General features: G+C 44.3%; 1 protein-coding gene across 1 annotated transcript in view; it reads right to left on the reverse strand.

Moving 5' to 3' along the window:
• The window catches only part of kcnh2b (potassium voltage-gated channel, subfamily H (eag-related), member 2b), a gene marked incomplete at its 5' end in the record, with an annotated part of 267,583 nt that overhangs the window by 125,768 nt on the left and 114,571 nt on the right, over positions 1–27,244 (reverse strand). The window contains one exon of the mRNA XM_080489191.1: positions 2,155–2,310. Coding sequence (XP_080345317.1) covers positions 2,155–2,310 — 156 coding nt within the window. The remainder of the gene's footprint in view (positions 1–2,154; positions 2,311–27,244) is intronic.

Genomic DNA, 27,244 nt, shown 5'->3' on the forward strand with positions numbered 1-27,244 from the left:
TTCTCCCACCATTGCTCAGTTTGGCTGGACGGCCAGGTCCAGGAAGAGTTCGGGTCGTCCCAAACTTCTTCCATTTAAGGATTATGGAGGCCACTGTGCTCTTAGGAACCTTGAGTGCCGCAGAAATTTTTTTTGTAACCTTGGCCAGATCTGTGCCTTGCCACAATTCTGTCTCTGAGCTCCTTGGGCAGTTCCTTCGACCTCATGATTCTTATTTGCTCTGACATGCACTGTGAACTGTGAGGTCTTCTGTAGACAGGTGTGTGCCTTTCCTTATCAAGTCCAATCAGTTTAATTTAACACAGCTGGACTCCAATGAAGGCGTAGAACCATCTCAAGGAGGATCAGAAGAAATGGACAGCATGTGAGTTAAATATGAGTGTCACAGCAAAAGGTCTGAATACTTATGACCATGTGATATTTCAGTTTCTCTTTTTAATACATTTGCAAAAATGTCTACGTTCAGTTTTTTCTGTCAAGATGGGGGGCTGAGAAATAAAATGAACTTTTTTGAATTTTAGCAAATGGCTGCAATGAAACAAAGAGTGAAAAAGTTAAAGGGGTCTGAATACTTTCTGTACCCACTGTATATCTCATGACATGGCATCCGCTGTTCTTGTTGGAAACACAGACAGAGAAAATGAAAACAACTCTGAAGGCAGAGCGTCTGTGGTGATGAAACCACTCCTGGGGCTCGTCTGCTCCGCAGATTGACATGAAAGTACGGACAGTTTTCTGAGCTTTTCTTTCCTGAAGGTCTGGTAGCTCAGGTGTTGGGCTCCTGTCTTTTAAAAGTATTTCTTCTCAAAACAAAGTAGTGAAAATGTCTTTATCGTCTCGAGCGCTGCCATCCTGCCTGTTAACCTACCAACTAGCTAGAGAGCGTAGCAGCGTGGTATCAATTCACTAATGCACTGTGAACATACGTATAGCATTTAGCATAGCATGGCTACGGCCAAAGGCAGAGTAGCAATCTGCATTTTTACCTAAATGATTTTCATATTGGGGAACTGACTGCGCATGAACAAACATCCATACACTGGATATGACTGGCAAAGGCAGATCAGGGGGTGTGGCCTTCAAGAGAGGGTGTGGCCTTCAGGGGGGTGTTTGCCTTCAGGAGGGGGCGTGACCTTCAAGAGAGGGTGTGGCCTTTAGAAGAGGGTGTGGCCTTCAGGAGGGTGTTTGCCATCAGGGGGGGGCGTGACCTTCAAGAGAGGGTGTGGCCTTCCGAAGAGGGTGTGGCCTTTAGAAGAGGGTGTGGCCTTCAGGAGGGGGTTTGCCTTCAGGAGAGGGTGTGGCCTTTCGGAGAGGGTGTGGCCTTTAGAAGAGGGTGTGGCCTTCAGGAGGGGGTTTGCCTTCAGGAGAGGGTGTGGCCTTCAGGAGAGGGTGTGGCCTTTAGAAGAGGGTGTGGCCTTCAGGAGGGCGTTTGCCTTCAGGAGAGGGTGTGGCCTTCAAGAGAGGGTGTGCCTTCAGGGGAGGGTGTGGCCTTTAGGAGAGGGTGTGGCCTTTAGGAGAGGCTGTGGCCTTCAGGAGGGGGTTTACCTCCATGAGGGGGTGTGGCCTTTGGGAGGGGGTGTGGTCTTCAGGAGGGGTGTGGCCTTCAGGAGGGGGTTTGCCTTCAGGAGAGGGTGTTGCCTTCAGGAGGGGTGTGGCCTCCAGGAGGGGGTTTGCCTTCAGGAGAGAGTGTTGCCTTCAGGAGGGGTGTGGCCTTCAGAAGGGGTGTGGCCTTTTAAGGAGGGGTGTGGCCTTTAGGAGGGGGGGTGGCCTTCAGGGGGGGGGGGGGGGGGGGGTGTGGCCTTCACAGTAAGACAGTGCACGAGAGAGTGAGTGCAGCTTCTTTGCCATTCCAGGAGATGGCGAAGTTGGGTTATTTGGGCTATGAAAAGCACAAAATGCTGACACTTTCAAACCTTTAGGTACTGTAAGCTACCGGAAATTAAAAAATACATGATAATTATGTGATAATTAAAACAAATAATCACAATGAATATTTCATTCATTTCAATTCAGCCTTTGATAGGCACTGCCTACCATGCCTACCCTGACTGCCCGTCACTGCCTTTAACACCAGTAACTACCTGTAGTACCAGTACCTACAGTTACCAGAAACAGCAGTAACAGTAACCAGTAAGTACAGTTACCGGTCGTTACCTGTGACGAGCCAGGTGGGCAGGCGGTGGTTCGGATCCTGTCTCCGGTTGTGGAGTGTTTCCTCTGTCATGACATCGAAGTTGAGGATGAACATGATCACAACGCCATCTTCATTCTTCACCGGCACCACGTCCACCATGCACAGGAAGCAGTGACCTGTAGGGGGCAGACAGGAGGGGGGGGGGTTAGTGGATTCAGTGCAGTGACAGCTGTATGTCCATACTGTACATATCCAGAAATGTATTTGCATAGTGTTTGTTTTTCTTTTTGCACATAGTGAAGTGTTTCAATGTGGATTTAGAATTGTGCATTCGTGTGTCGTGTTCACAAGGACCTGCACCTCCACCTCAAACTCTTTCTATTACCAGACTTTGCTCCCATATTGCCTATTTCCTCCTAAATATTGGTATTCTTTGACCCGAGCGGAGACTGGCAGGCTCTCCTTTGTTTAACAGTATCTCTGTATTGAACACAAATATTTTTGATTTAATTCGACAACCTGTTTCCCATTAACATTTCACCTCAAAACATGTTCAGGTTAACACATGAGGAAAGCACAGCCTCTAAATATCCATGCAGCGTTTTGCAGGTGAGGTCAAGGTCACGGTGGTTGTTGATGTCGGCGCGAGCAACTAAAGCGGGAAGGTTTACGACTGGACTTGACAAAAGGTACATAAACCCCACCGTGCCTCCCGATCCATCACGCATGCACCGGCTCCCCACACTCGCACACACTTTCATTCACTCTCCCAATCAAACCGGCATCTGTGCTTCATCAGCTCGCACGCCGTCCTCTACGCGGGGCTGAGTGCGCTCGCTAATCTGCTGAAACGACTGAGCAGGCGTGAAATTAGACGACACACGACGGTAAGTGGCCGGGGAGTCCGACCGCTCCGGCAGGGAAACAACAAGGAGCGAGGAAACGCCAGGAGAGAACGTCAGGAGGTTCTCCACCCTCTTCACCACCCTTGGTGGTGAAATGTCATCGTGAATGTGCCTGTGAAGTCGCAGCGGTGCTCCACTTTTCCCCCTCCGTTCAGTTTTAATCCAAAAAGTCCACCGAACTTCACCAAAATGCAAAAATGTTTTCATTCGAAACACTGTCTTAAATGTAAAGCAGTTAGTCGAATAGAATACATTAAGTAATTCTATTCTATTCTATTAACTGCTCTACATTTAAGTCCCTGTTTGTGCGACAACGTTTCAAGTTTCACCTTTGCACGGCCGAATGAATGAATGAATTAATTTGGATTTTCTACATGTGCATACTAAATTAAACATGCAAATATATATTAAATCACTTTGCTGACATGTAAATAAAACCCGAGGCTGACACATACAAAGTCATAGGTCATAGTCAAAGACTTATTTACGTTGTGGTCCTCGTTAAGAAAGAAACAACAAAAATTAAAATGATTAAGAAATATGATATAGTGACATAATAGTCTGAAATAGTGACATCATAGTTATATATAGGTAATGGCAGAAGCAGTGACAATAATAAAAATAAAAGCCCAATCTGCTGTACGCTACGCCGTGACCAAGTTGGATTGCAGAACTATTTACTACGGCGGAGGTGGATATGTGCAGTAGCTCTGTTTCTCCTGTCTATACGGCAACAGAGCGTTTTCGAAAAGTTCCCCCTCGGGGAGCCGTTTCCCAAAAAGCTGCATTTTCAGTGACTCGAAGCGGCGTTGTCATGGAAACCAAGATGCAAGGAATGGTTTAGCGTTTTCACTTATAATCGCCGGCGTGTGAACCGCTGGCGTCTCTAATGTCCACCATGACCCCGGCGGCCTCGTCAGAGAACCTGAAACCATCTCTCTTGGCGTCATGTCCTTCACCGGTACGACCAAAACCGCATAAAGAACCTTTTCCAATCGTCCTGCAGCCGTCCAACACACGGGTCCCTCGGCTCTTCCAGAGTTATTAACTGCTCGCCGTAATCCTCACGCCCCGGAACATGGACGTCCAACAGGTCGGGTCGGCGCCGTGAAGCCGGGTCTCACCTGGACGGCGGTCTGCTCTACCGGTCCGATCCACAGCGGAGAAAACCTTCACTTGAACAAACCTACATGCGTCCAGCGCACGCCTGCCTCAGCCGCCATCCAGCCTGCATCATCACCGCAGAGTGCAACCAAAGCCGATTGGACCACAACATAATCCCGACGTGGAGGGGTGTGTGTGTGTGTGTGTGTGTGTGTGTGTGTGTGTGTGTGTTAGAGGGGAAAATATGAAACAGAGAAAAGTGAAGGATTACACCATCTGGCCACATCCTGCAGCACGTGTGGACGCATGTTCGCCGCTCGGCCGGCGCCATGCGAAGGTGGATGTTCATTCATAAGCCGGTCATTCATATCTGCTCTCATTGACAGCTGTGACACAGCTTTTTTTTTTTTTTATCTGCTCCCGCCCTGGAGCTGCTTCAAGCCCAGATACTCCTGCAGATGGTCCACAACACCACCATGTACTGAACACAATGTATAGATGTCAGCGAGAGCGTAGGCTCAGCAAGGAGAAGTAAAGAGTGGATGAAGAGGCCTCTCCTGGGAACAACTTAGTAAACGTCCAAGTTAGTCTCATTTATCAACGTAGGAAGTTTCTCAAAGCAAACCAATCGGGTTTCAGTCAGACTTGTTGGGTTTCTCTCTGTTACAATGACTGTGTTGTATTTGGTGCTTTGTAAATAAAGTTGAATTGAATTGAATTGATCAGCTGAACTGGACTTCATGAGAATGTGTGACAGAATATTCAAAGTTTCACATTTACACGGCAGCATTTTCAGTATGATGTCTGTTTCCATGGAGACAGCAGAAATGCTGAAAATGGTGTAGTTTCCATGTAGGGCCACTAGGGGGTGTTGTTGTTTGTTTCCTTCGTCATTGAAGTCTGTTGAGAAGGTTATGTTCTCGTCTGCATGTATTTTTTTATTTATTGGTTTTTATATATGTATGTATTTTACCAACTTTTCCCAAAAATTCTCACTAAAATTGCATGAAAAATTGGGTTTTCTTTTTTTTTGTCTTTTTTGTTGTTGAATTATTTATTATCTTTTACAATTTTTCTTAAATTTAGTCTTTTTCTCTTTTTCCCCTTTCTTTTCTTTTTTCCACGTTTCCATGGAGACGGAATCAGAGCATTTTCCAAAAGTTGTGTTTTCTTTTATGTCCTTTTTTTCTTTTCTTTTTTTAATTTCCTTCTATTCTCTTGTTTCTTCTTTATTAGTTTTTTTTTACTCTTTTTTTCCCTTCTTTTGTACCTCATTTTCCCTGTTTCCAAGGAAACGGAGTCGGACTGTTTCTGAAAAGTTGTGTTTTCCTTTTCCTCCTTTTTTTCTTCTCTTTTGCCTTCTCGCCATTTCCATTTCAGAGCATTTTTGAAAAGTTGGGTTTTCATTTTTTGTCCTTTTTCTTTTTTTTTTTTGCAGATTTTCTTTTCTTTTTTCCCTCTTCTTCCCCCTTCTTTTCTTTTTTTCATCTCCATGGAGACGGTGTCGGGGTGTTTTCGTAAACTTGTGTCTCTGAGCGCCGCTGCTGTGTAAACAGGCACCCAGAACACAACAGACGTTTTCACTTGTAAACGCTGTCGCCTAGGTTCGCACTTGTTCTGCGATCACAGAGGCTTTACGGCCTCTGCTTGCGCTAAACTTTATGGTTTTTGGGGATAAAATACCGAACTGGAACTTTCTGCCCGGTGTGGGGGTGGGGGTGGGGGTGGGGGTGGGTGTATCGATGGGCAGCCGAAATACTCGAGTATCTCAGACTGTCGGTGGAGTGAAGGTTGAACCAGCTGCTCTGGTTTCACTCTTCTTCTAAACAAGCTGTCAGAGAAGGAGTGTGTGTGTGTGTGTGTGTGTGTGTGTGTGTGTGTGTGTGTGTGTGTGTGTGTGTGTGTGTGTGTGTGTGTGTGTGTGTGTGTGTGTGTGTGTGGTGGGGGGGGGGGGGGGGGGGGGGGGCAGATGTGGTTTGTACATAACTGCAGCGTGCCCTCTCACTAACGCCACAGTGTCGGATTAAATGTCAACAAAGAGGATTTAACTTCAGTCGATTGTACTCCACTCTCTCAGCAGTGTGTGTGTGTGTGTGTGTGTGTGTGTGTGTGTGTGTGTGTGTGTGTGTGTGTGTGTGTGTGTGTGTGTGTGTGTGTGTGTGCAGAGATCAGACCTGCATGAAAGCATGATAATGTTGTGTACACCCACTCTGGAGTACAGTATTTGGTATTTGGGTGTATTCCTCTAAATCCCTGTTTAACACAACAGCGTTCCAGGTGACGACGTCTCGTGTGGAAAAGAAAAATGTTTCCTTTCTCAAAACTCAACGAGCTGTCCAGTAAAATCAGACGGTCAAATGAGAAGAAAAGGAATTAAAAGACAACAATAGTAAAACATGCTGCATGTCGACAAAAGACTAAAACAAAACAAAATAATTAATAAATCAAATTAAATTAAATTAAATTAAATGTCACCATACTACTGAGTGTGAATAAGTAGGTTTTGAACTTGGATTTAAAGAGGCCAAAGTCAGTGATGGATCACATGTCAGGAGGCAGTTTCTCCGTTTCCACAGAAACGGCAGGAACGCTGAAAAAAATGTAACTAGCATGTTGGGCCAAGTTGACACTGTTTGTTTTGGTAATGAAGCCACACACACACACACACACACACACACACACACACACACACACACACACACACACACACACACACACACACACACAGCAGAGCTCTGAACAATAACACTGGGAGAACATTCTAGTGGACAGACCACCAAGTTGGATTGCTATTATGGTGATTGTCAAAATAAAACTACCAAGTTGGATTGTTATTACGGTGACTGTCAAAATAAAAGTACCAAGTTGGATTGCTATTATGGTGATTGTCAAAATAAAAGTACCAAGTTGGATTGCTATCATGGTGTCTGTCAAAATAAAAGTACCAAGTTGGATTGCTATCATGGTGTGTGTCAAAATAAAAGTACCAAGTTTGATTGTTATTACGGTGACTGTCAAAATAAAACTACCAAGTTGGATTGTTATTACAGTGACTGTCAAAATAAAAGTACCAAGTTGGATTGTTATTACGGTGACTGTCAAAATAAAACTACCAAGTTGGTTTGTTGTTACAGTGACTGTCAAAATAAAACTACCAAGTTGGATTGTTATTATGGTGACTGTCAAAATAAAAGTCCCAAGTCCAGGAGAATATGGACTGGGAGTCATGACACCACGGAGGAAACTTTGTTCTGATTGGCTCTACTGAGCATGTGCAGAACTACTAGTTACTACGGCAGTAGTAACTAGCAACGTTGTCACCGTCTCCATGACGACAGAAACGTTTCCTCCACTTCCACGCACAGAGACGGAGGTCTTTTCTAAAAGTTGTCTTTGCAGTGGCTCTGAGCACCGCCGTTTAAACAGACACAAAAAAAACACATTGAAAATGTTGAGCTTTCACTTATGTAAGTGTGTGTGTGTGTGTGTGTGTGTGTGTGTGTGTGTGTGTCCTGAATTGAGGAACTCCAGGATTAATCCTACATGTTTTATGAACACGTGACCCTCTTTGTCGCCGGCGTCACCGTGACAGATTTCCTGCGAGAGCATCAGAAATGGTTTGAGCTGCGGAGGTTAACAGGCCAAACGCCGTTTCGTCTAAATGCTCCGGCTGGAGGTTTTCCAATTCAGCGTGTTCCAGCTGATAATCTGATTCAGCGCTGCTGACTTACAAAGCTCCGGGAGATTATCACAATGCGCTAAAACACATCCAAAAAAAAAAAGAAAAAAAACCAGAACCAGAACCAGAATTAGAATCAGAACCAGAACCAGAACCAGAACCAGAACTAGAACTAGAACTAGAACTAGAACTAGAAATAGAACCAGAACCAGCACCAGAAACCCGAGGTTGAAGCATGAATCAGAATCAAAGTGTCTGGAAACTGTGGGATTAACACTTTATATCGGGCGTGAACAAGAGGACAAAGGAGTGAGTGTGACATGATTGTTTTGTTCTGAAAATCCTCTTAAAGTTGTGAAGTATTACTGTTCTGCTGCTAATTGTACCAGTAATACACTAAGTACTGATGAACTACAGGGAAACAGGCGCCGTCACCCTGTTTGCACCCCTGGGGTTCAGCTTTGCCAAAGATTTAAAATAAAATAAAATGATTCTGTATTTCCTTCTTTGCATTAAATAAAAAAAAATAAAAAAAATCCCACACTTTTAATTTTGAAAGCAAAATAAAATTAAGCCAAATTATTTCAATTAAACCAAACTTAAAAATGAATTATTTATTTGAATTATTGAATATTTTTTCTTTATGTTTATTAATATTTTTTTTCTTTCTTCTTTTTTCCCTTTTTTTTCTTTTTTCTCCTTTTTGAATTATTTTCAATTAACCAAGAGACATAAAACATGTCAATACATTAAAGTACAAGAAAACTGAAATAAAATAAATTATTGATATTGATTTGAAATAAATCAGATAAATTTAGATGTTTTAAATTTATTTTGCCTTTACTTAGTGTTACTCAACAAAATTAGACAAAATAGAACTCAAAGTCAATTTTGACAGTCTTTTAAAATACAACACAACTGAAAAATAATCAAAGAAATTAAATAAAACAGAATTCTCATAATATTTTTTAATTTGGATTATTAGATAATAATTTAGAAAAACTGAACAGTTTTTTTTCCAGAAGAAGGAGAAATCCATCGCTTCTTGTGTAAAATCCCCGGATGTTAATCACTGAACCATGGATTCAGACCATCAGTGCCTTCATGAAGCTGTGCAGTGTCTCCCTCTGGTGGGCAGAACCTGCACCTACAGCAGAAAGCAGAACATAAACACGTCAGCAGCAAATTGTTTAACTGACTTCAAATGATTTTAAAAGAAACTTTTAAAGAAGACTTTTCTCTCACGGTTGCTTCCCCCCCCCTTCTTGATAAGGAGGCGGGGTGGGGGAGGGGGGTGGGGGGGGTGGGGGGGTCAGCCTTCCCATTTTCACTGGGATCCACCGAGATGGCTCTAAATATTCCAGCGGGCGCCGGGCCAGCTGGCTCCCTTCATGATGGCTCCGGCCACAGTCGCAGTCAATGAAACGCAGCGTAAATCCAAAACACTCAGGCCAGGAAGACAAGATCACTGCCATCATCGACTCCAAGTGTCACTCAACACAAGGACACTCAGCCAAACTCTTTAAGTGGGGATTTATTCTATAGAAATAAATAGAGTTCTATTATATATATATATATAATATTTTATATATTTTATAAAAAAAAAAATTTTTTATTTAATATTTTATTTTATTAAATTTTTTTAAAATTAATTCATTCTTTTTTCTTTTTTTTTTTAACAATAACGACTAAATATTTCTGGAAGTGGCCTCCAAACACTCTCATGAAGACCAGTGGAGCCCCCTACTGGTCATTTATTAAGACGACGGTTGAGAAACGTACTTATACTGTATATTTCTACATTGGAGCTGCCTCCACGAGACACTCTGAATCACTTACTGAGGTTTTGAATCACCGGAGCTTCACAGTGATAAACCCTGATGGACAAACCCACACTGATGATGCCGAACAGCAGGAACTTTCAAAATAAACACGTGGGTCATCCTTGCAGTTGACTCAGCGAACTTATAGGGTCGATTTGACGTGACGTGGATTTATTGTTGTTGGTTTAAGAATAGTCACAGTGACTCTATTTGATTTTATTTCTGTCGCGACAAAATAAAACTCAAGTCATCTGAACTGAGAGAAGCCAGCAATTCTGCAGGAGCAAGTAAAGGAGATAAAATATCTTTCAAGAGGAATAAACCTGCAGAGCCTGACAAGTTCAGAAGTGAATAAAACACAAATTCAGTGAATCCAAATATTTTCCATTTTGTACCTGAGAGTCGTTTCCTGGATGTCCTGGAAACTAACTTCACCTCACCACCAGGGGGCAGCGCACAACCACAACCAACCACACGGACACACACACACACACACACACACACACACACACACACACACACACACACACACACACACACACACACACACACACACACACACACACACACACAGTATTACCTTTAGAAATGGAGAGTGGAATTGATCAGGCTACACTACACCGCAGCCTCATACAGGTGTGTTATTGTGAGAGCTGGACGGCAGCATGGAAAAATAAATTGGTGTGTGACAGAGAGAGAGAGAGAGAGAGAGAGAGAGAGAGAGAGTTAATGTTGTGCTGCCCCCCCTCCGACCCTCTGATCTTGGCTGCCAGCTGTTCTCTGATAACTGATGTAACTTTACTCCATCTTTCAGCGGCGATAACACAGGGTGAGGGGGCAGTGGGGGGTGAGGGGCCAGTGGGGGGAGAGGGGGCAGTGGGGGGTGAGGGGCCAGTGGGGGGAGAGGGGGCAGTGGGGGGTGAGGGGGCAGTTAGGGGAGAGGGGGCAGTGGGGGGTGAGGGGGCAGTGGGGGCTTTGAGGGGCAGGGTATTGAGTCCCGGCACTTTTTCCGGGATTGTTTGGGGATGAGAAAGAGCGGAAGGAAACTGGTCCATTGCACCACCCGTCAGCCGCGCTGGGCTGTAATAGAGACAAACGGAAGGAGGCGGCGCCGCATGTTTACCTGGCAAAGCGCCGCCTCCAACTCCTCGCCGCCGTGTGCAAGTTTAGATGTTCAAAGAGGTTCTGAGAGATTCACCCTCCCCCCAAGTGTGTGCGTGTGTGTGTGTGTGGGTGGGTGTGTGGGTGGGTGTGTGGGTGGGTGTGTCTATCAAGATCAGGGGGGGATGCTCATGGGGCGGGAGTGTGGCGGCTCGCTCAGCCCGGGGGCCCTGCTCCAGCCAGTCTCAGCTTGGTGGCTTGGGTCGGGGCCCTGCGCCCTTTATCCTTCTCCCGTGGGCTCCTCTTGCTTTCTGGGCGGAGGCGTGGCTCTCTGGGGTGGTTCAGCCTGGGGGGCTGCCGGCCACTGGGGTGGCGGCATCCGGGCCCCTGGGGTTCGCTACAGGCCCCCCCACAACAGTTCCGGCCACACCCAGTGGACAAACCACACACACACGTTTCTACTCATCAATGAGACATGTTACTGATGTCACTTGTTTTCTACCGTCAGTCGGTCAACTTTCAAAATCATGTTTTTCTTTTGTTGTTGCTTCTTTGTTAATTCGTGTTCCTGCTTGAAAATCACGTTACTGTCTAGATAGAGTTAATCTAGATAATCATGTTACTGTCTAGATAGAGCTGCTTAATCTAATAACGTTGGAAAGTATTTGGATCAGTGTGATAACTGTAAATAATATATGTAGCACTAATAATGTCCACACTTATAGGCACTGTGTGCATATTTTTTTTAGTATATTGTATTTTATCAGCTTTTTTTTAGTTCCTGCTATGTGTGCGTCTTTCTCTCTACTATCCTGTTGTACCACTGCAAATTTCTCCACATGTGAGATAAATAAAGGGATATCTTATCTTATCTTATCTTAACAAGGGTATTGTATGTTGTCCTCCACCCACCCACCCCCACCCGCCCCATCTCTCGCCCTCAACTTCTCTTCTCTTCTCTCTCTCTTTGAGCGTTCCCCCCCCTGTCGTGCACAGCAGCCATACCAACTTCTATTAAAGGCAGCAGGAGGAGACTCCAGGTCTCTTCCTGTTGCAAGAACAGAAACTGTTCTGACACCTGAAGGTTCTCAGTCACATCATATTGTTTGTCCAAGCTGCCGAACAGGACAAGGGGAAAAAATAAAAATAAAAAATTCTAGACGTTTGTCACTTTGACGGACTGTTAGTGTTTGTTCAGACACTCACTCACCGACAAACAAAAGCCCTGGAGGTGCTCCTGTCCTGCATGAGGAATGAGACGAGGCGTCGTTGTTTACTCAGCCGTTTCAAAGGTGAGGCAGATTAGCAATCACCCGTCTGCCCTTTTAAGGTTATTTTAGACTCAAACTTCCGTTTCTAAAACCGAGACTGAGACGCTGAGCCTGCTGTTGCTGGTGCGTCCAAATGAAGCCATCAAAATAAAGGCAAACCCAGACTGCAATTTAATAAACTGAGAAGGCCGAGACAGAAATAAGTCGCCTGAAATCAAACTATTGTCGTTACTGAAAGGGAACATCGGCGCTCAGCCGTGTTGCTCTACGACAGGATCGATGAAGACGATTACACCTGGCAAGAACCAAAAGTAAATCAATGGTCTTTTGAACCCGTCGCTCAATTCCACTTAATGATTATAGTGAACATAATCACACAGGCCTCCGTCGCCCCCGGGAAATGACGGAGCGATCCAGACGTCAGGATCACAGGTCGACTCTGCTCTGTAACCTCCGAGAACCTGAAGCTCCTCCTCCACTTCATTCTGGCCAGAACGCCACAGAAAACTGCCCCAAAAAAAACCCATCCACATCCTCCGCGTGGCGGCTCCGCGCGGCGGGATCAGACTCCCATTAGCATGACGCAGGTGTTAGAAGTCACGTTCAATTACAGCTGCTTCATTTCACCAAAGCCCTTCATGGGGAATCCATACTTCTCCTGAGTGATGAGGGGATGAATGAAGTCTGCCGGTAAGAGGCTGGGAAACCAGAAGGACCGGGGGGGGAGATGGGGGGGGGGGGGGGGGGGGGTAGGACAGTCCTTAATGATGGACAGTCAGAAAAGGGGCGCAAACGACGGAACTATTAGTCGGTAGACGGGCAACATTCCCAATCAGATGCAGCAGTGGAGCCAAACAGATGCAGAATGTTGAGAATATGGTGGAAAAGCTTGACGGGTAACAGCAGGAGGAGAGAGAGAGAGAGAGAGAGAGAGAGAGAGAGAGAGAGAGAGAGAGAGAGAGAGAGAGAGAGACCCTGATGTTGGTAGAGGTTTTTACTCGATGGAGCTCCAGTCCAACGAGGTTCCGATCTGACGAACAACAAAGTGTTTTTTGTTTCCGTTTCCACGCCGCGGGGCTCAGAGCCACCGGAAACACTCTCAAGAAGCTGTGATACTGCAACTGGTCGCCACATTGGTAGTAACTAGTAGTTGTATGATGTATCTTAGTATTCTGTATGAATTGTATTTGTTATTGCTAATGTTAATAATGTCTCAATAATGTCCCTAGTCCTGCTGTAGGTTATATTGGTAATGTGTGTAGTAATGTGCTCCTGCTCGGTGTGTTGATTGTATAAAGTACTGCATTAGTTTGAAACCAGGTGGTGAATTTTAATGGTTGTTGCGAATGTTACTGATGCTACTGAGGTTATACTTGTAATATGTGTTGAAATGTCGTCTTCCTGCAGATGAAAACTAGCAAACGGTTAAATCTGGTACAAAGCATCTTTTTTTTTTTTTTTTTAAAGATTATTGATTTTTTTGCACATGGTCCCTGAAGAATAAACAAATAAACTAAACTAAACTAGTTCTGCACATGCTCAGTAGAGACAATCAGAACAAAGTTTCCTCCCTGGTGTCATGACTACCAGTCCATATTCTCCTGGACTAGGTAGTTTTACTTTGACAGTCACCGTAATAATAATCCAACTTGTTGGTTTTATTTTGACAGTCACTGTAATAACAATTCAACTTGGTAATTTTATTTTGACAGTGACCACAATATCAATCCAACTAGGTAGTTTTATTTTGACAGTCACCATAACAACAATCCAACTTGGTAGTTTTATTTTGACAGTCACCGTAACAACAATCCAACTTGGTAGTTTTATTTTAACAGTCACCGTTATAATAATCCAACTTGGTAGTTTTATTTTGACAGTCACTGTAATAACAATTCAACTTGGTAATTTTATTTTGACAGTGACCACAATATCAATCCAACTAGGTAGTTTTATTTTGACAGTCACCATAACAACAATCCAACTTGGTAGTTTTATTTTGACAGTCACCGTAACAACAATCCAACTTGGTAGTTTTATTTTGACAGTCACCGTTATAATAATCCAACTTGGTAGTTTTATTTTGACAGAAAACACCTAAAGTTGTAAAGTTGGGACTTACTGTTTTCCAGAAATGCAGATCTGCAAGGTGTTTTGTTCCAGACCAGTCGTGGTCCAGAGGTTTTCTCCCATTAGTGCATACGATGCACACACACAAGGACGCCACAGAAAAATGCTGACTCATCAGAGCAGGTTACCCTCCATCACTCCGTGTGTCTGTTCCTGCTTACAGGCGCTTCCCTGTGGGGTCACCATGAGCTCCACACTAACAGCCACGCAGCAACACTCAACCCACTGCGTCGTTCTAAAAAAACTAAACACAGAGTTTCAGCAGTTTTGTGGGAATTTAAAAAAAACAAAACACAACCTTGACTACTGATCATCACCGTGGCGATGTGAGCGTCCCGGCTGTGCTTCCTGCAGGCACCTCTGGTAGAGTCCTGGGGTGTGAAGCAGTTTCCTTCTAGAAGTCCTAAACTCTGATCGACATGCGGACTCTATTAACGAGACGCTCTGAAGCAGACATGGACCCTTTAAAAGAATCTAAACTCCACCTGCATTATTTGAACCTGCATGTTACAGGCAGGACAGAGCAAATAAAATATATAGTTTTTTAATCCTTTTAAGACCTCGACTCTCGAAAGACCTCAACTCTTTCAAATACAGATTTAAAAGAATCATATTCTCCAGATGTTCATCTCCTCCTCCTGGTCTGGAAACTTTCTATTTAAAGTTTATTTCTTCTCCTTCATTTTCCTCCATTTGAATATTGGATCAGAGGAGCTGCATTCAGAATCTGCTGTGTCTGTGTGAGCTGGACTGGCTCCGCCCACACATGCCCATCTTGGGAAGAGGAGGAAGTACTTCCTCTCGTGGTGCCATGTGCAAGAGCAGAGCTGCCTAATTGTGGGAGGAGTCTAAGGGAGGGCCTACCTTGATTGGGATTGGCTAAACCCCCGATGACGCTATATAGGGTTTGATTTCTGATTGGCTGGTTGGAGCAACACACATTTTAAAAAGTGAAACAAGCCGGGGAGAGAGAGGACAGACTGTCTTCACTTCTGGGACGTCAGTCCAGGTATGAGGACGATTAGTACTGTTGTATAATATGAGACCTTTAAACCAGATTCTTCAAAACAAAATTTACTTCTTAAAAATGCCAAAAATCCGTCGAAAAGAAACTATCACTATCGAAGCTCTTTAAATGTTTATTGTTTAGAAACAACTTCGTACATAAAACCACATCTGGATTTTTCTTTTTTTAAATGGATCTCGACTCTCTGAACCTGATAGGGGCCTCGGTTACACAATGTTTTAAAAACCATGTCCGTTACCACGGAAACGTCAGAAACGCTGAAACAAATAAACAACTAACAAGTTGCAAACCTGCTAAAGTCATATATTAACACACAGAGAGAGAAAATGAGGCACAGCAGACAACAAGTAAAAAACACTGAGGCTCCATTTATACGACCTTTCAAAACAAAACGCTTCGCTGTGGAGTTTTTGTTTCAGAAAAGTTTTGCGTTTACGGCAACTTTTTGAAATGATATCCGTTTACACGGAAAAGTCAGATGCAAAGAACAAGATGTAGGTTTCATGTTGGTCCACTAGTTGGTGCTGTTGTTAGTTTTAGTACTGAAACCACACACACACACACACACACACACACACACACACACACACACACGGTCATTCTTATCGTCTTCTACTGAGCATGTGCAGAACTATGAGACGGATCATTTTCTAGAAAGTGCTGTTTTTGCCCGTTTGCATGAGGACAGAATCTGAGCTTTTTCGAAAAGTTGCTTTTCCAGTGGCTCCCAGCTTCGTCGTCGTGTGATCGGAAAATGCAATCCTAGAATAAAATGAAAGTTTAACATTTTTCCGTGAAAACGTTGTGGTGAGCCGGGTCTCTTCAAACTATCCCAACAATCACAGTAAAAACTTTTTTTCAGAATAAAGCTCAGGCCTCAAGACTTGAACCTTCAGACCAGCTTCTCAGAAAGTCTCACGAAGGCAGCATCGCCAGACGAGCTCCACCAGACGTCAAGCAGCATCTTTAGAATTGACCTCATACATTTTAAAGGACATTCAAATGGAGAGACGCCTGGAAGACAGACCGGGGTTGATAAGCATCCGTGTGAAACCGAACGAGGCTGCTGGTATCGCCGGTGTGGAAGGCAGAATAATCTCTGACCTGGTTTATCTCCGGAAAGTTTCCCGGCATCCCGAGAATGTCAAAATAAAACTCTATCATCCTGAGGAGTATTTTAACAGCCTCCAGGCTGATCTGCTCCGGGTCCAATGCTGATGTCCGTCCTGCGGTGAACGGGACCAGCAGTCTTTGGAGGTGACCTACGGAGCCGGACCTTCTCCATTAAATCTTATTTATTTCACCTTTTAACAGGTTTTACACTTCCTCTGTCAGCGGTGAATCTAAAAGACTCCTATTATATTCCTAAAGGTTTTACCAACAGTACAAATCGTCCCCGTACCTGGAACGACGCCCCAGAAGTGAAGAAAGTCTAAAGTCGTTTAAAGAAAAACGAAGAGATGCTTTGTACCGGATTTGAGCCGTGGCAAGTTTTTGAACCACCGAGACCAGGTGAAAGTGTTGAAAAGCTGGATCACACGACTCCTTCAAACCAACTCCAAGAACACTTCAAGAAATGTTCATTTTTCACACCGGAATATTTATCAGACGTTTCACACGAGGAAGTCGTACGGGCGAGAAGAAAATCAACCCGTTTGATTTGACGTGACCCCTTTAATGTCGCGGCTGGACGGGTGCATGAATATTTTATCAAGATTTGCACAGAAAATACAAAAACAAACAGCAATTACCACAGTGACACAGAGCAAGAGATGACAGTTTGAAGGAACACACACACACACACACACACACACACACACACACAAACACACACACACACATGTGCCAGCATGGCGGCGTGCGGCCCACCAGGACCGTCCGTGCCGTCAGGCTTCGTACTCGATGTGGCAGAACGAGACGCCACCTGTGAGGGATCAGCAGCGCGGCTGTCCAAACGTCTCTGCCGGTGAAACCGCAAGTGTCAAACACACGCAGCGCAGCCGGCCAAACGTCTTGTTTACCGCGGCGCGCTCGTGTCACACACACTCTCATTAACGGATTACATGTCAGGACGGGCTCACGGCGCCGCTCGGGGAAGGGGGGGGGCCCGTCAACTGGAGGGAAGCGTGGACCCGTGCATTCGGAGGGACGGACCACCGGGTTCAAACACCGACACGCGGTTTACTATAGATTATGTGACTGGAGGGTTTGAGCGGCGAGCAGGTTCCCCCGCGCGTGACGCTCACGTCCATTTCCTGTTCACTTTCACTTTGCGTGAAGTGGAAGGCGGGACAAAGACTTTCAGTTTCTACTTTTTGTCCGAGACGCAGTCGGAACACATCGTCTCCAAGCAGTCCCTGTCTTTGTTTTCGTCTGCATGTGTTTATCTATCTATTCATTTGTATGTATTTTACCAACCTTTCGCAAAATCTTCTCACCCGAATTACATGAAATCCTCAGGGATGATTTGTCATCACCTCAGGACCAATAGATTAGATTTTGGAACGTTAGCGGCGAACGGTTTCCCAATAAATCCCCAAAAACTGTAAAAAAAACAACAACAAAAACTCCCATACAAAGTGGATGGACATTGGCGAGGGTCTGCGCTCTACCGAGTGTAGCTCTATCTGTAGCTGAGATTGTAGTTGTTTGGTTTTTGTGAGAACATATAAATATTTTCATCACGTGTACTCTGCACCACAACAAAGACAAACTTTAAAATAACATTCAGTTTAAAGGTTATTATGGCACTATTTTACCAATCAGGCCCACTCCAGATGAAATTTGCCCCGGAGCTCAAATGTGATCAAAACTCAAGACTTTAGCCCCCAAATATATCAAAACAACGACATTTTGAGGGATTTTCTGTCCAAACCCTCCTAATTCCTTCACTTCTCTCTGTTAAAATCCCATCTGGTATCATCCGGCGTGGTGGGGCGGGAATACGTTGAGAAGGTGGACGTCAAGGGTATCTGCTCGGATACCCCAGCAGGGGGTGTAAACCGGCTGAGTCCCAACTGAACGGCCCTCACCGGCAAAACTGGGCGACAAGCTGCATTTTAAAAGCATTATACGATGATGGTAGAACGTTTACGGCGGGATTAAATTTGGCGTGGCGTCGCTGCCCCGTTAATTAGAGAGCCGGGTGTTTCTATCAGCCGCTGGATTCAATCAGGAAGCCTCACTCGCGCCGGGGGGAACAGGACGTGGCCACGCTCTGGAAGAACCTCTTCAATTAACAGACCCTGGAAGTTAAAACGTGTTTCACTGGAGCCGCCAGTAATTGAGCTTCATCCTGTCCAACACGCTGCTTTGTGGGCGCGCGTGACAGTGAAACCTCATGTTTTACATTTGCATAGAAAGAAGCTCATTTAAGTGGTCGGACACGGTCATTACTTTTTTTTTATTTTCTTTTTTTTTTAGTTTAAAGCAAAGATTTTAATCCTGACGTGTGTTTCAAACCCTGGAGCCAGCAGTGATTTTCAGTCCTCCGTCAGATTAGAATAGATAGCACCGAGGGACTTTCTCAGTAAAATAGAGAGAAAGTAATAATGAGAAATATTAAAGAATGCGAGCGGAACTTTAGGCGAAACCGCCGGCGTCCGTTTGACTTTTTAATGACTTCTCGGGAGGAGAGCCGCAATGAGCCAACGGTGCCAGGAAAATACTTAGAGATGCTTCGATGGAACATATGTCAGCGCGTGACGGCCAAGCCGACTCAAGAAGGGCGAAGACGCACGACGAAGGACGGATGAAGAGGAAACCTGCTCGACAGGAAACAATCCATTTTGTGAAAACACAAACGTTCTGCTGCGTTCTGGGGGTCTGTTCACGACGGCGCTCGGAGCCACTGAAAACGCAACTTTTTTGGGAGAATTGCTCCCGAGGTGGAACTTTCTGAAAATGCTCAGAGTCTGTCGTCGTGTAGAACTTGGACTTGGAAATGTTCAGTAAATACTGTAGTTCTCCTGCACATGCACCAGTAGACCAACAACAACAACAACTGATTTTAATACAATGAAAATATTAAATTATATCTTTTTGGAAGTTTTTTCATTTAAGGTGGTGTCGTTGCATTTATTGATGAATTCATGCTGAAGTTTGAGGATTTGAGCTGCATTGACGAAGGTGAGTGTGATGAAGAGAGAACCGCGTCACAGACCAGGAGTTCTGGTTTGAAACCACACACACACACACACACACACACACACACACACACACACACACACACACACACACACACACACACACACACACACACACACACACACACACACACACACACACACACACACACACACACACACACACACACACACACACACAGCAGAGAACAACGAGCTCTAAACATTAACAACAGGAGAACAGGGACATTCTAGTTTACAGACCACCAAGTTGGATTGTTATTATGGTGACTGTCAAAATAAAAGCCCCAGAAGAATATGGACTGGGAGTCATGACACCACGGAGGAAACCTTGTTCTGATTGTCTCTACTGAGCATGTGCAGAACTACTGGTTTACTGTGGCTGTGGTGAAAAGGACCAGGACCAGTGTCCTAGACGGAGACTGGGTCGATGCATTTTCAAAAAGTTGTGTTTTCAGTGGCTCTGAGCACCGTTGTTGTATAAACGGAACCTCAAAACGGTACAAAAGTTATGCGTTTTCAGTTGAAATAGTTTTTTGTTTTTCTTTAAGATGTTGACGTCGCTCCGGTGGAAAGACGTCAGAACAAACACATGAACTTGCTCAGTGGTCATAATGATTTGGCTGATCGGTGAACAAAACCCAGCACACATGTGAAATCTGCCTCTGACTCGACCTCCTGATCAATAAACAACAGTCCAGACATCCCTTAACAAACTTTGGGTCTAAAACCTTGAGAAGCAGAAGAACACAGCTCAATAGAATCACAGATAAAATTTGTCCACAGGGGATTTCACCTGTTGGGACTCTGGACAGAGGCTGAACTCACACTGTGGTTCAGCCACCCTGCCAGAGTCTTAAGTCCCCCCATTACAACCTCGACCTCGTGGTCTTGCTGCTTCTCGTGTCCCGGTCTGACGCGTGGAGCTGCTGTGTCGCCGTCAGCCTGTTGACATCTTCTCTTCTTCTGCTTGTTTTCTCCTCCCTTCATCCCGTCAGTCTGACCTTTAATACCAGATCTCTTGGAAGCACAACGAGGGAAAACTAGACCAAACTTTCATTTCCTGTCCAGACTTGAATATATTCAACAGGATGACGATTCCCATTCTCCCCGGTCCGTCACGTCCAGAGGACATTCTGACACTCCGTTTACACGTTCAGGTACCTTGAAAAAAAAAAAAAAAAAAAAAACTTGTCTGAGATTTCCTGCTGGGCTCCGACTGGTTCTGAGAGGATCAGGGCTGCAGAGGTCCCGGCGGTCCCTCAGCAGCGTCCGCACAGTAAGACCAAGACATCCCAGTGTGTGTGTGGTCCTGCGAGCGAGGGCCGTGGCAGGACACAGGCGGTTGGCCGTCCGCCGTCCGGAGGTCAGTTCAGGTTAGTTGAGCTGAGGAGGACAGCTGGTTTGAAAGGGAAATGTTGTGGTTGGACATGGTTTGTTCACAGCTCTCGACAAAGGCCAGGGCTCACTCTTGGCAGTCGTACGACACGACCCAGAAGCTTTGCATAAAATCAAGGAAACACGTGCAATCTGCAGTCAGGGTTCTATCTCAGGCCGTTAAGAACACTCGCCCAGGTTTGGTTGTTTTGTTCATCTGAGCTTTTGATAATTCACCGTTGTGGCTCTTTACCTTCACCAATGAAAGTTGGGACCAAGGTATTTTATCAAATGTATTGCTTGTACGTATGTATTTCACACACTTTTTTGCAAGAAGTACTCCCCCGAATTAAGGATGATTTGTCATCATCCAAGGACGGATCCATTAGAGTTTGGGACGTTATCGGCGAACCGTTCACAAATAAATCCCACAAAACTGAAAAAATGTCCCATAAGATGTCCCATGAGAGGCACCTCATGCATGAGATCAATGTCTGTTGCCATGGAGACAAACTGGAGGGCTGCTTCTAGGACACTACTAACTGCAACCCCCCCCCCCCCCCCCCCCCCCCCCTTCCACTCTCAGCCAATCACATGGCAGCGTGCGTTCAAGTAACACAAAAGAATATGAACCAACACAACATCATTTAACCTGAACATTGCCCGGTGGCGTTGGTGAAGGTCTGTGATCTACTGAGTCGACGTTGTAGTTATATCAATATTTATCTGTACCACAATGTTTTCAAACTACAATGCAAAATTTTCGTTGAGCTTTGGGAGTCCGTTTACACGGCAACGGTGCTCGGCGCCACTGAAAATGGCTCCCAAGGCGGAATTTTTGAAAACGCGTTGACTCTGTGATCGTAGATGAAAACAACATTTTCTGGAAACGCTTTGTAGAACGCTGGTCCTGGTCACCATGGCGATAGTCACTAGTAGTTCTGCACATGCTCAGTAGAGCCAATAAGAACAAAGTTTCCTCTGTGGTGTCATGACGTCAAGTCCATATTCTCCTGGACTTGGAACTTTTATTTTGACAGTCACCATAATAACAATACAACTTGGTCGTTTTATTTTTGACAGTCACTGTAATAACAATCCAGCTTAGTAGTTTTATTTTGACAGTCACTGTAATAACAATCCAGCTAAGTAGTTTTATTTTGACACTCACCATAATAACAATCCAACTTGGTAGTTTTATTTTGACAGTCACTGTAATAACAATCCAACTTAGTAGTTTTATTTTGACAGTCACTGTCATAACAATCCAACTTGGTAGTTTTATTTTGACAGTCACTGTAATAACAATCCAGCTTAGTAGTTTTATTTTGACAGTCACTGTAATAACAATCCAGCTTAGTAGTTTTATTTTGACACTCACCATAATAACAATCCAACTTGGTAGTTTTATTTTGACAGTCACTGTAATAACAATCCAACTTGGTAGTTTTATTTTGACAGTCACCATAATAACAATCCAACTTGGTAGTTTTATTTTGACAGTCACTGTAATAACAATCCAGCTTAGTAGTTTTATTTTGACAGTCACTGTAATAACAATCCAGCTTAGTAGTTTTATTTTGACAGTCACTGTAATAACAATCCAGCTTAGTAGTTTTATTTTGACAGTCACTGTAATAACAATCCAACTTGGTAGTTTTATTTTGACAGTCACCATAATAACAATCCAACTTGGTAGTTTTATTTTGACAGTCACTGTAATAACAATCCAGCTTAGTAGTTTTATTTTGACAGTCACTGTAATAACAATCCAGCTTAGTAGTTTTATTTTGACAGTCACTGTAATAACAATCCAGCTTAGTAGTTTTATTTTGACAGTCACTGTAATAACAATCCAGCTTAGTAGTTTTATTTTGACAGTCACTGTAATAACAATCCAACTTGGTGGTCTGTCCACTACAATGTCCATGTTCTCCCAGTGTTAATGTTTAGAGCTCATTGTTCTCTGTATGTGTGTGTTTTCATTACTAAAACCAGCAGCAGCACCCACTAGTGGCCTGACATGAAAACTGTGGTGTAATCTCGCGATAGCCAGTTGTACAGGACATCAGAGGTTAGTATTGTGTTGCTCTGCTCAGAAGGCTGATAAAATACCACCTTAAACTTGCAGCCGCAAAAACGATCCATTCCCACTTCAAGCTCGTCCCTTGTAACCTTCCCCGGTTGGTTGGACCTTCCAGGACCTTCCAGGACCTCGAGGCCCCGCCGGTACAGCTCACAAGGTCATTAGGAGATCAAGTTTCCATCACGACGAGGAAACGGCACACGGAGAAGGAGCTGCCGGGATACAAATACTTTTATACATGAGCTGTACACACAACAGTGGTCCTGGTCTTCCTTTGATGTTGTGGTGTTTTATTCTTGTCCCACTAATCTGTCCTCCAGTACTCTAACATCTCCTCCAGCCCTCTGCTCCTCTGCAGTGGATGTTTCATTCACATCAGACAAAAACACTTTGCACCTCAGCAAAACCACCGCATGCTGGCCTGTAAATCTCACGCAGTGGTTCAGAGGATTCGTACAGAGAAGATATTTGCTGATTCTATGGCTGACGGTTGGAGGGGTTCTGACTCTCTGACCCCCCCCCCCCCCCCCCCCCCCCCCCCCCACACACACACACACACACACACATCTGCTCCTCTTCAGCAGCAGCTGATACCAGAGAGAAATCTTAAGATGTTACGTAACCACATTGATAGAGGGAGGGAGGGAGGGAGGGAGGGAGGGAGGGAGGGAGGGAGGGAGGGAGGGAGATGGAGAGGGTAAGACAATAGGCAGAAAAGTGCACAAAGGAATAATAGCAAAGAAAATGAAGACAGAGATCATCCAGAGAAATTAAATAGACCTCTAAACACTGTTTACACCTCAATGTTTCAAGTGACAACGATGCAGTTTTCACGTTAGGCCACAAGTTGGCACTGTTTGTTGTTGTGATGGAACCACACACACACATACAGAGAACAATGAGCTCGGAACATTAACACTGGGAGAACATGGACATTCTAGTGGACAGACCACAAAGCTGGATTGTTATTACGGTGACTGTCAAAATAAAACCGCCAAGTTGGATTGTTATTACGGAGACTGTCAAAATAAAACTACCAAGTTGGATTGTTATTACGGTGAGTGTCAAAATAAAACCGCCAAGTTGGATTGTTATTACGGTGACTGTCAAAATAAAACTACCAAGTGGGATTGTTATTACGGTGACTGTCAAAATAAAACTACCTAGTCCAGGAGAACATGAACTGGGAGTCATGACATCACGGAGGAAACTGTCTTGTGATTGGCTCTAAAGAGCATTAGGGTTTTTCAAAATACAGGCAAAAACATAAAGATAGTAATACCAAATGTATTCCTTTTGCCATTATGAAATTTCAGGTCAGTATCTTCAGATTTAGAAGTGGCTCCTCACTCATTAAGTTTTATGTATTTTCACATCATTTCCCAACTTTTTTTTTTGCAATGAAAGTTTCCAAGTCTTCTTTTTCCCAAAAATCCCCACAAATATGGTCAAATGAAGAAATGTAAAGACCCGCGCGCCACCTCTTAATATTATTCAACTGAAAAAATCTACTGGGGAAAGGAATTGAATTAGGAGATGTGATGCCATCAATGATTGATTGAGTTAAGATTTTTGGGGGGGGGGGGGACCCCCCTACTGAGCATGTGCAGAACAACGGTTTTCTACGGCCGTGGTGTGCATGCACGGCAGCAGCATTTTAGAAATATTTAGTTTTCCCCGTTTAGAGTTCCCACTCTTCCAAAAAAGTTGTGTTTTTTTCATTCATACATTCATAACGTAACTGAAGCTTTCTGATTCCACCTGAAAACGTCGTGTAAACAAAGCCTGAATCAGCAGAGAGCTCAGGTAAAGTCAAAGCTGCGCTTCAATCATCCATTTAGTTGCTCTTTATTAAGATTCATTTAGTTTTCAGTGACCAAAAGTGAAATTAGTCGTCCCAAGGCTCTTGACATTATTAGTCACGGGACGGATCTGGAGACGACCCAGAACCGACTCGCAGTCCGGGGAAGAAGTGTTAATGAGCCATCGGAGAGAAAAACGACGACAACAACAACAAAACAAAATGTAGTGACGACGAAACGGTGGTGAAAGGCCAGGATGTCATCCTCGCTTTTTTTTAACTCAGGATGGAGAGAAGCTTCGGCAAACACCCTCCTTCTTTTCCTCCTCCTCCTCCTCCTCCTCCTCCTCCTCCTCGATTAAAGGAACAGCTTCATAAACTGTGGCAACTTTGTTGCCTTGGTAACAAAGAGGGGGGACGAGAGAGAGAGAGAGAGCGAGAGAGAACAGGGACTACTGTCATGGTCTAAGTAGTCGTGTGTGTGTGTGTGTGTGTGTGTGTGTGTGTGTGTGTGTGTGTATGTGTGTGTGTGTGTGTGTGTGTGTGTGTGTGTGTGTGTGTGTGTGTGTGTGTGTGTGTGTGTGTGTGTGTGTGTGTGTGTGTGTGTGTGTGTGTGTGTGTGTGTGTGTTTGTCAGCTGCAACAGATGAGCCTCAGCCTCTCTTTTACTCTCTGGTTTCTATCACACAGCTTATAAAGCGAGTGCTGGTGACAGTCTGCAGTAAAACACTAAAACACACACACACACACACACACACACACACACACACACACACACACACACACACACACACACACAGTAGGGTCTTCTCTCTCCCGTTCTTCTATGACTGATGCGTGAGCCGCCACCATCCATCGCCCACCGAGCGCCATGACTAACAAGACCCAGTGTGTCTCGCAGCCGGCACAGCCGGGCCGCTTTAATTTGGATGGAAAGTTCTGGTGGCGAGGCCATCGATCAGGAGCCGGGGGCCGACGCCAGCGCCGGCGCAAAAGAAGTCGTCTCGCGCTGACATTATGCCTACAGCACAGACACAAAACCAATCGGCGCACTGCGCCTCTCAACGCAGCCAAACAAATGAATACAAACCATTTGATTTACGCGGAGGCGCAAAGTACTTTACGGGGGAAATCTAAAGGCGGCATTAAAAATTAAAGCTGCTGCAATTGATTTTTGGGCCCATTTGGTGAGAGTGAAACCAGGCGGTACAAAACAACAGCGATGCTTTACTTGTCATACACTCAACGGCAGGATCCTGCTGCTGGGAAAGAACTCGTTATCCAGTGGCGTCACGTCGGCTGAAGTTTCAATGAGCTCCTGCCGTTTGAACGTCTCTTTGCATTGTGGTTTGACAGAACTGCGTGGCTCGCTGTACAAAAGGTTTTTGTCTGAATCCGTCTAGGAATAATTCAAACCTCACCACCGTCCGTCTTTGGAACAAAATACTATAAATATGTGCAATGACTTATTATTCGTTCTCTTGTTTAACTTATTTAATGTCTAGTTCTATTTCTTTCGTTATTCTCAATCACTTATTTTATCTCAGGTACTTTTTAATTGCTTGTGTGTTTCTGTCACTGCATTGTAACCTCATTCTTCATCTCTGATGTAATTTAGCCTGAATGACAATAAAGTATTCTGAACCAACGTTACCTACACATATGTGTGTATGTGTGTATGTGTGTGTGTGTGTGTGTGTGTGTGGTTGCTTTACAAAACCAACCAACAGCGCCAACTCATTGCCTGGCGTCCTAACTACATCAGTTTGAGAATGTTGACATATACATATATATATATATATATATATAGTTATATGTGTGTATAGAATCATAAAAATTACTATAGGCCATTGGAGAAGGAACAGGATTAAGTAAGTTTTACTTCTTATTTCCTTTGTCAGGGATGTCAAACAAGAACTTCGACTGATGTATGTCTATCAGTAAGTATAGTCGTTGTCATTCTTCGATATATATTAGCGTAAATATATTGTCCTGAAATACAAATTTAATTCTGTATACTGATTATCAACAAATGATTTATAAGTAGATATGTTTTTGTATGTGTATTTGTGTGTCAGTGTGTGTATGTGCTTGTACACAGGTTTCAACATGTTTGAAATAAACTGACAAAAAAAGAAAGAAACACGTAAACGGGTCTGCGTGTGTAGAATCTGATGAATTGTCTTCACAACCATGATTTTTCATCCACGCGCCGCCCGACATGTTGGAAATATATTTATTTTCTAAAGTTCTCCTCCAGCGGGCGACTGCGTTTGACTTGCTGGGCGGCGGGCATCGAGTCATGAAAAAAAACCCACCAAGTGTTTTTCCAGTTGATGTTAGTTTAAGCAAGCCGAGAGCATTAAAATCAATCTCACAGCACCAGAAAATGGACATGAAATCAATGCTATGGAATTGTAAAAGGCACAAGGTGGTATCAATCTCCCCGTTGCTCTCTGGGAACACGCCGGTCGGTTAGTGTGTGTCCAGATGTAGCTGCGGGTGGTTTGTATGTACGCAATGACCAAAGCGATCCATTATTGACCTCCATGGCCCACAAACCAGATCCGCGCTGCGCAGCTCATTAGTTTGACGAATATGATAGTTATTGGAATCAATAACTGGGCGGCTAATGAGCGAGCTAACCAAGCATGGGAAGACA

This window comes from Lipophrys pholis (genome assembly GCF_963383615.2).
Source record: "Lipophrys pholis genome assembly, chromosome: 20".
NCBI classification, from domain to species: Eukaryota; Metazoa; Chordata; class Actinopteri; order Blenniiformes; family Blenniidae; genus Lipophrys; species Lipophrys pholis.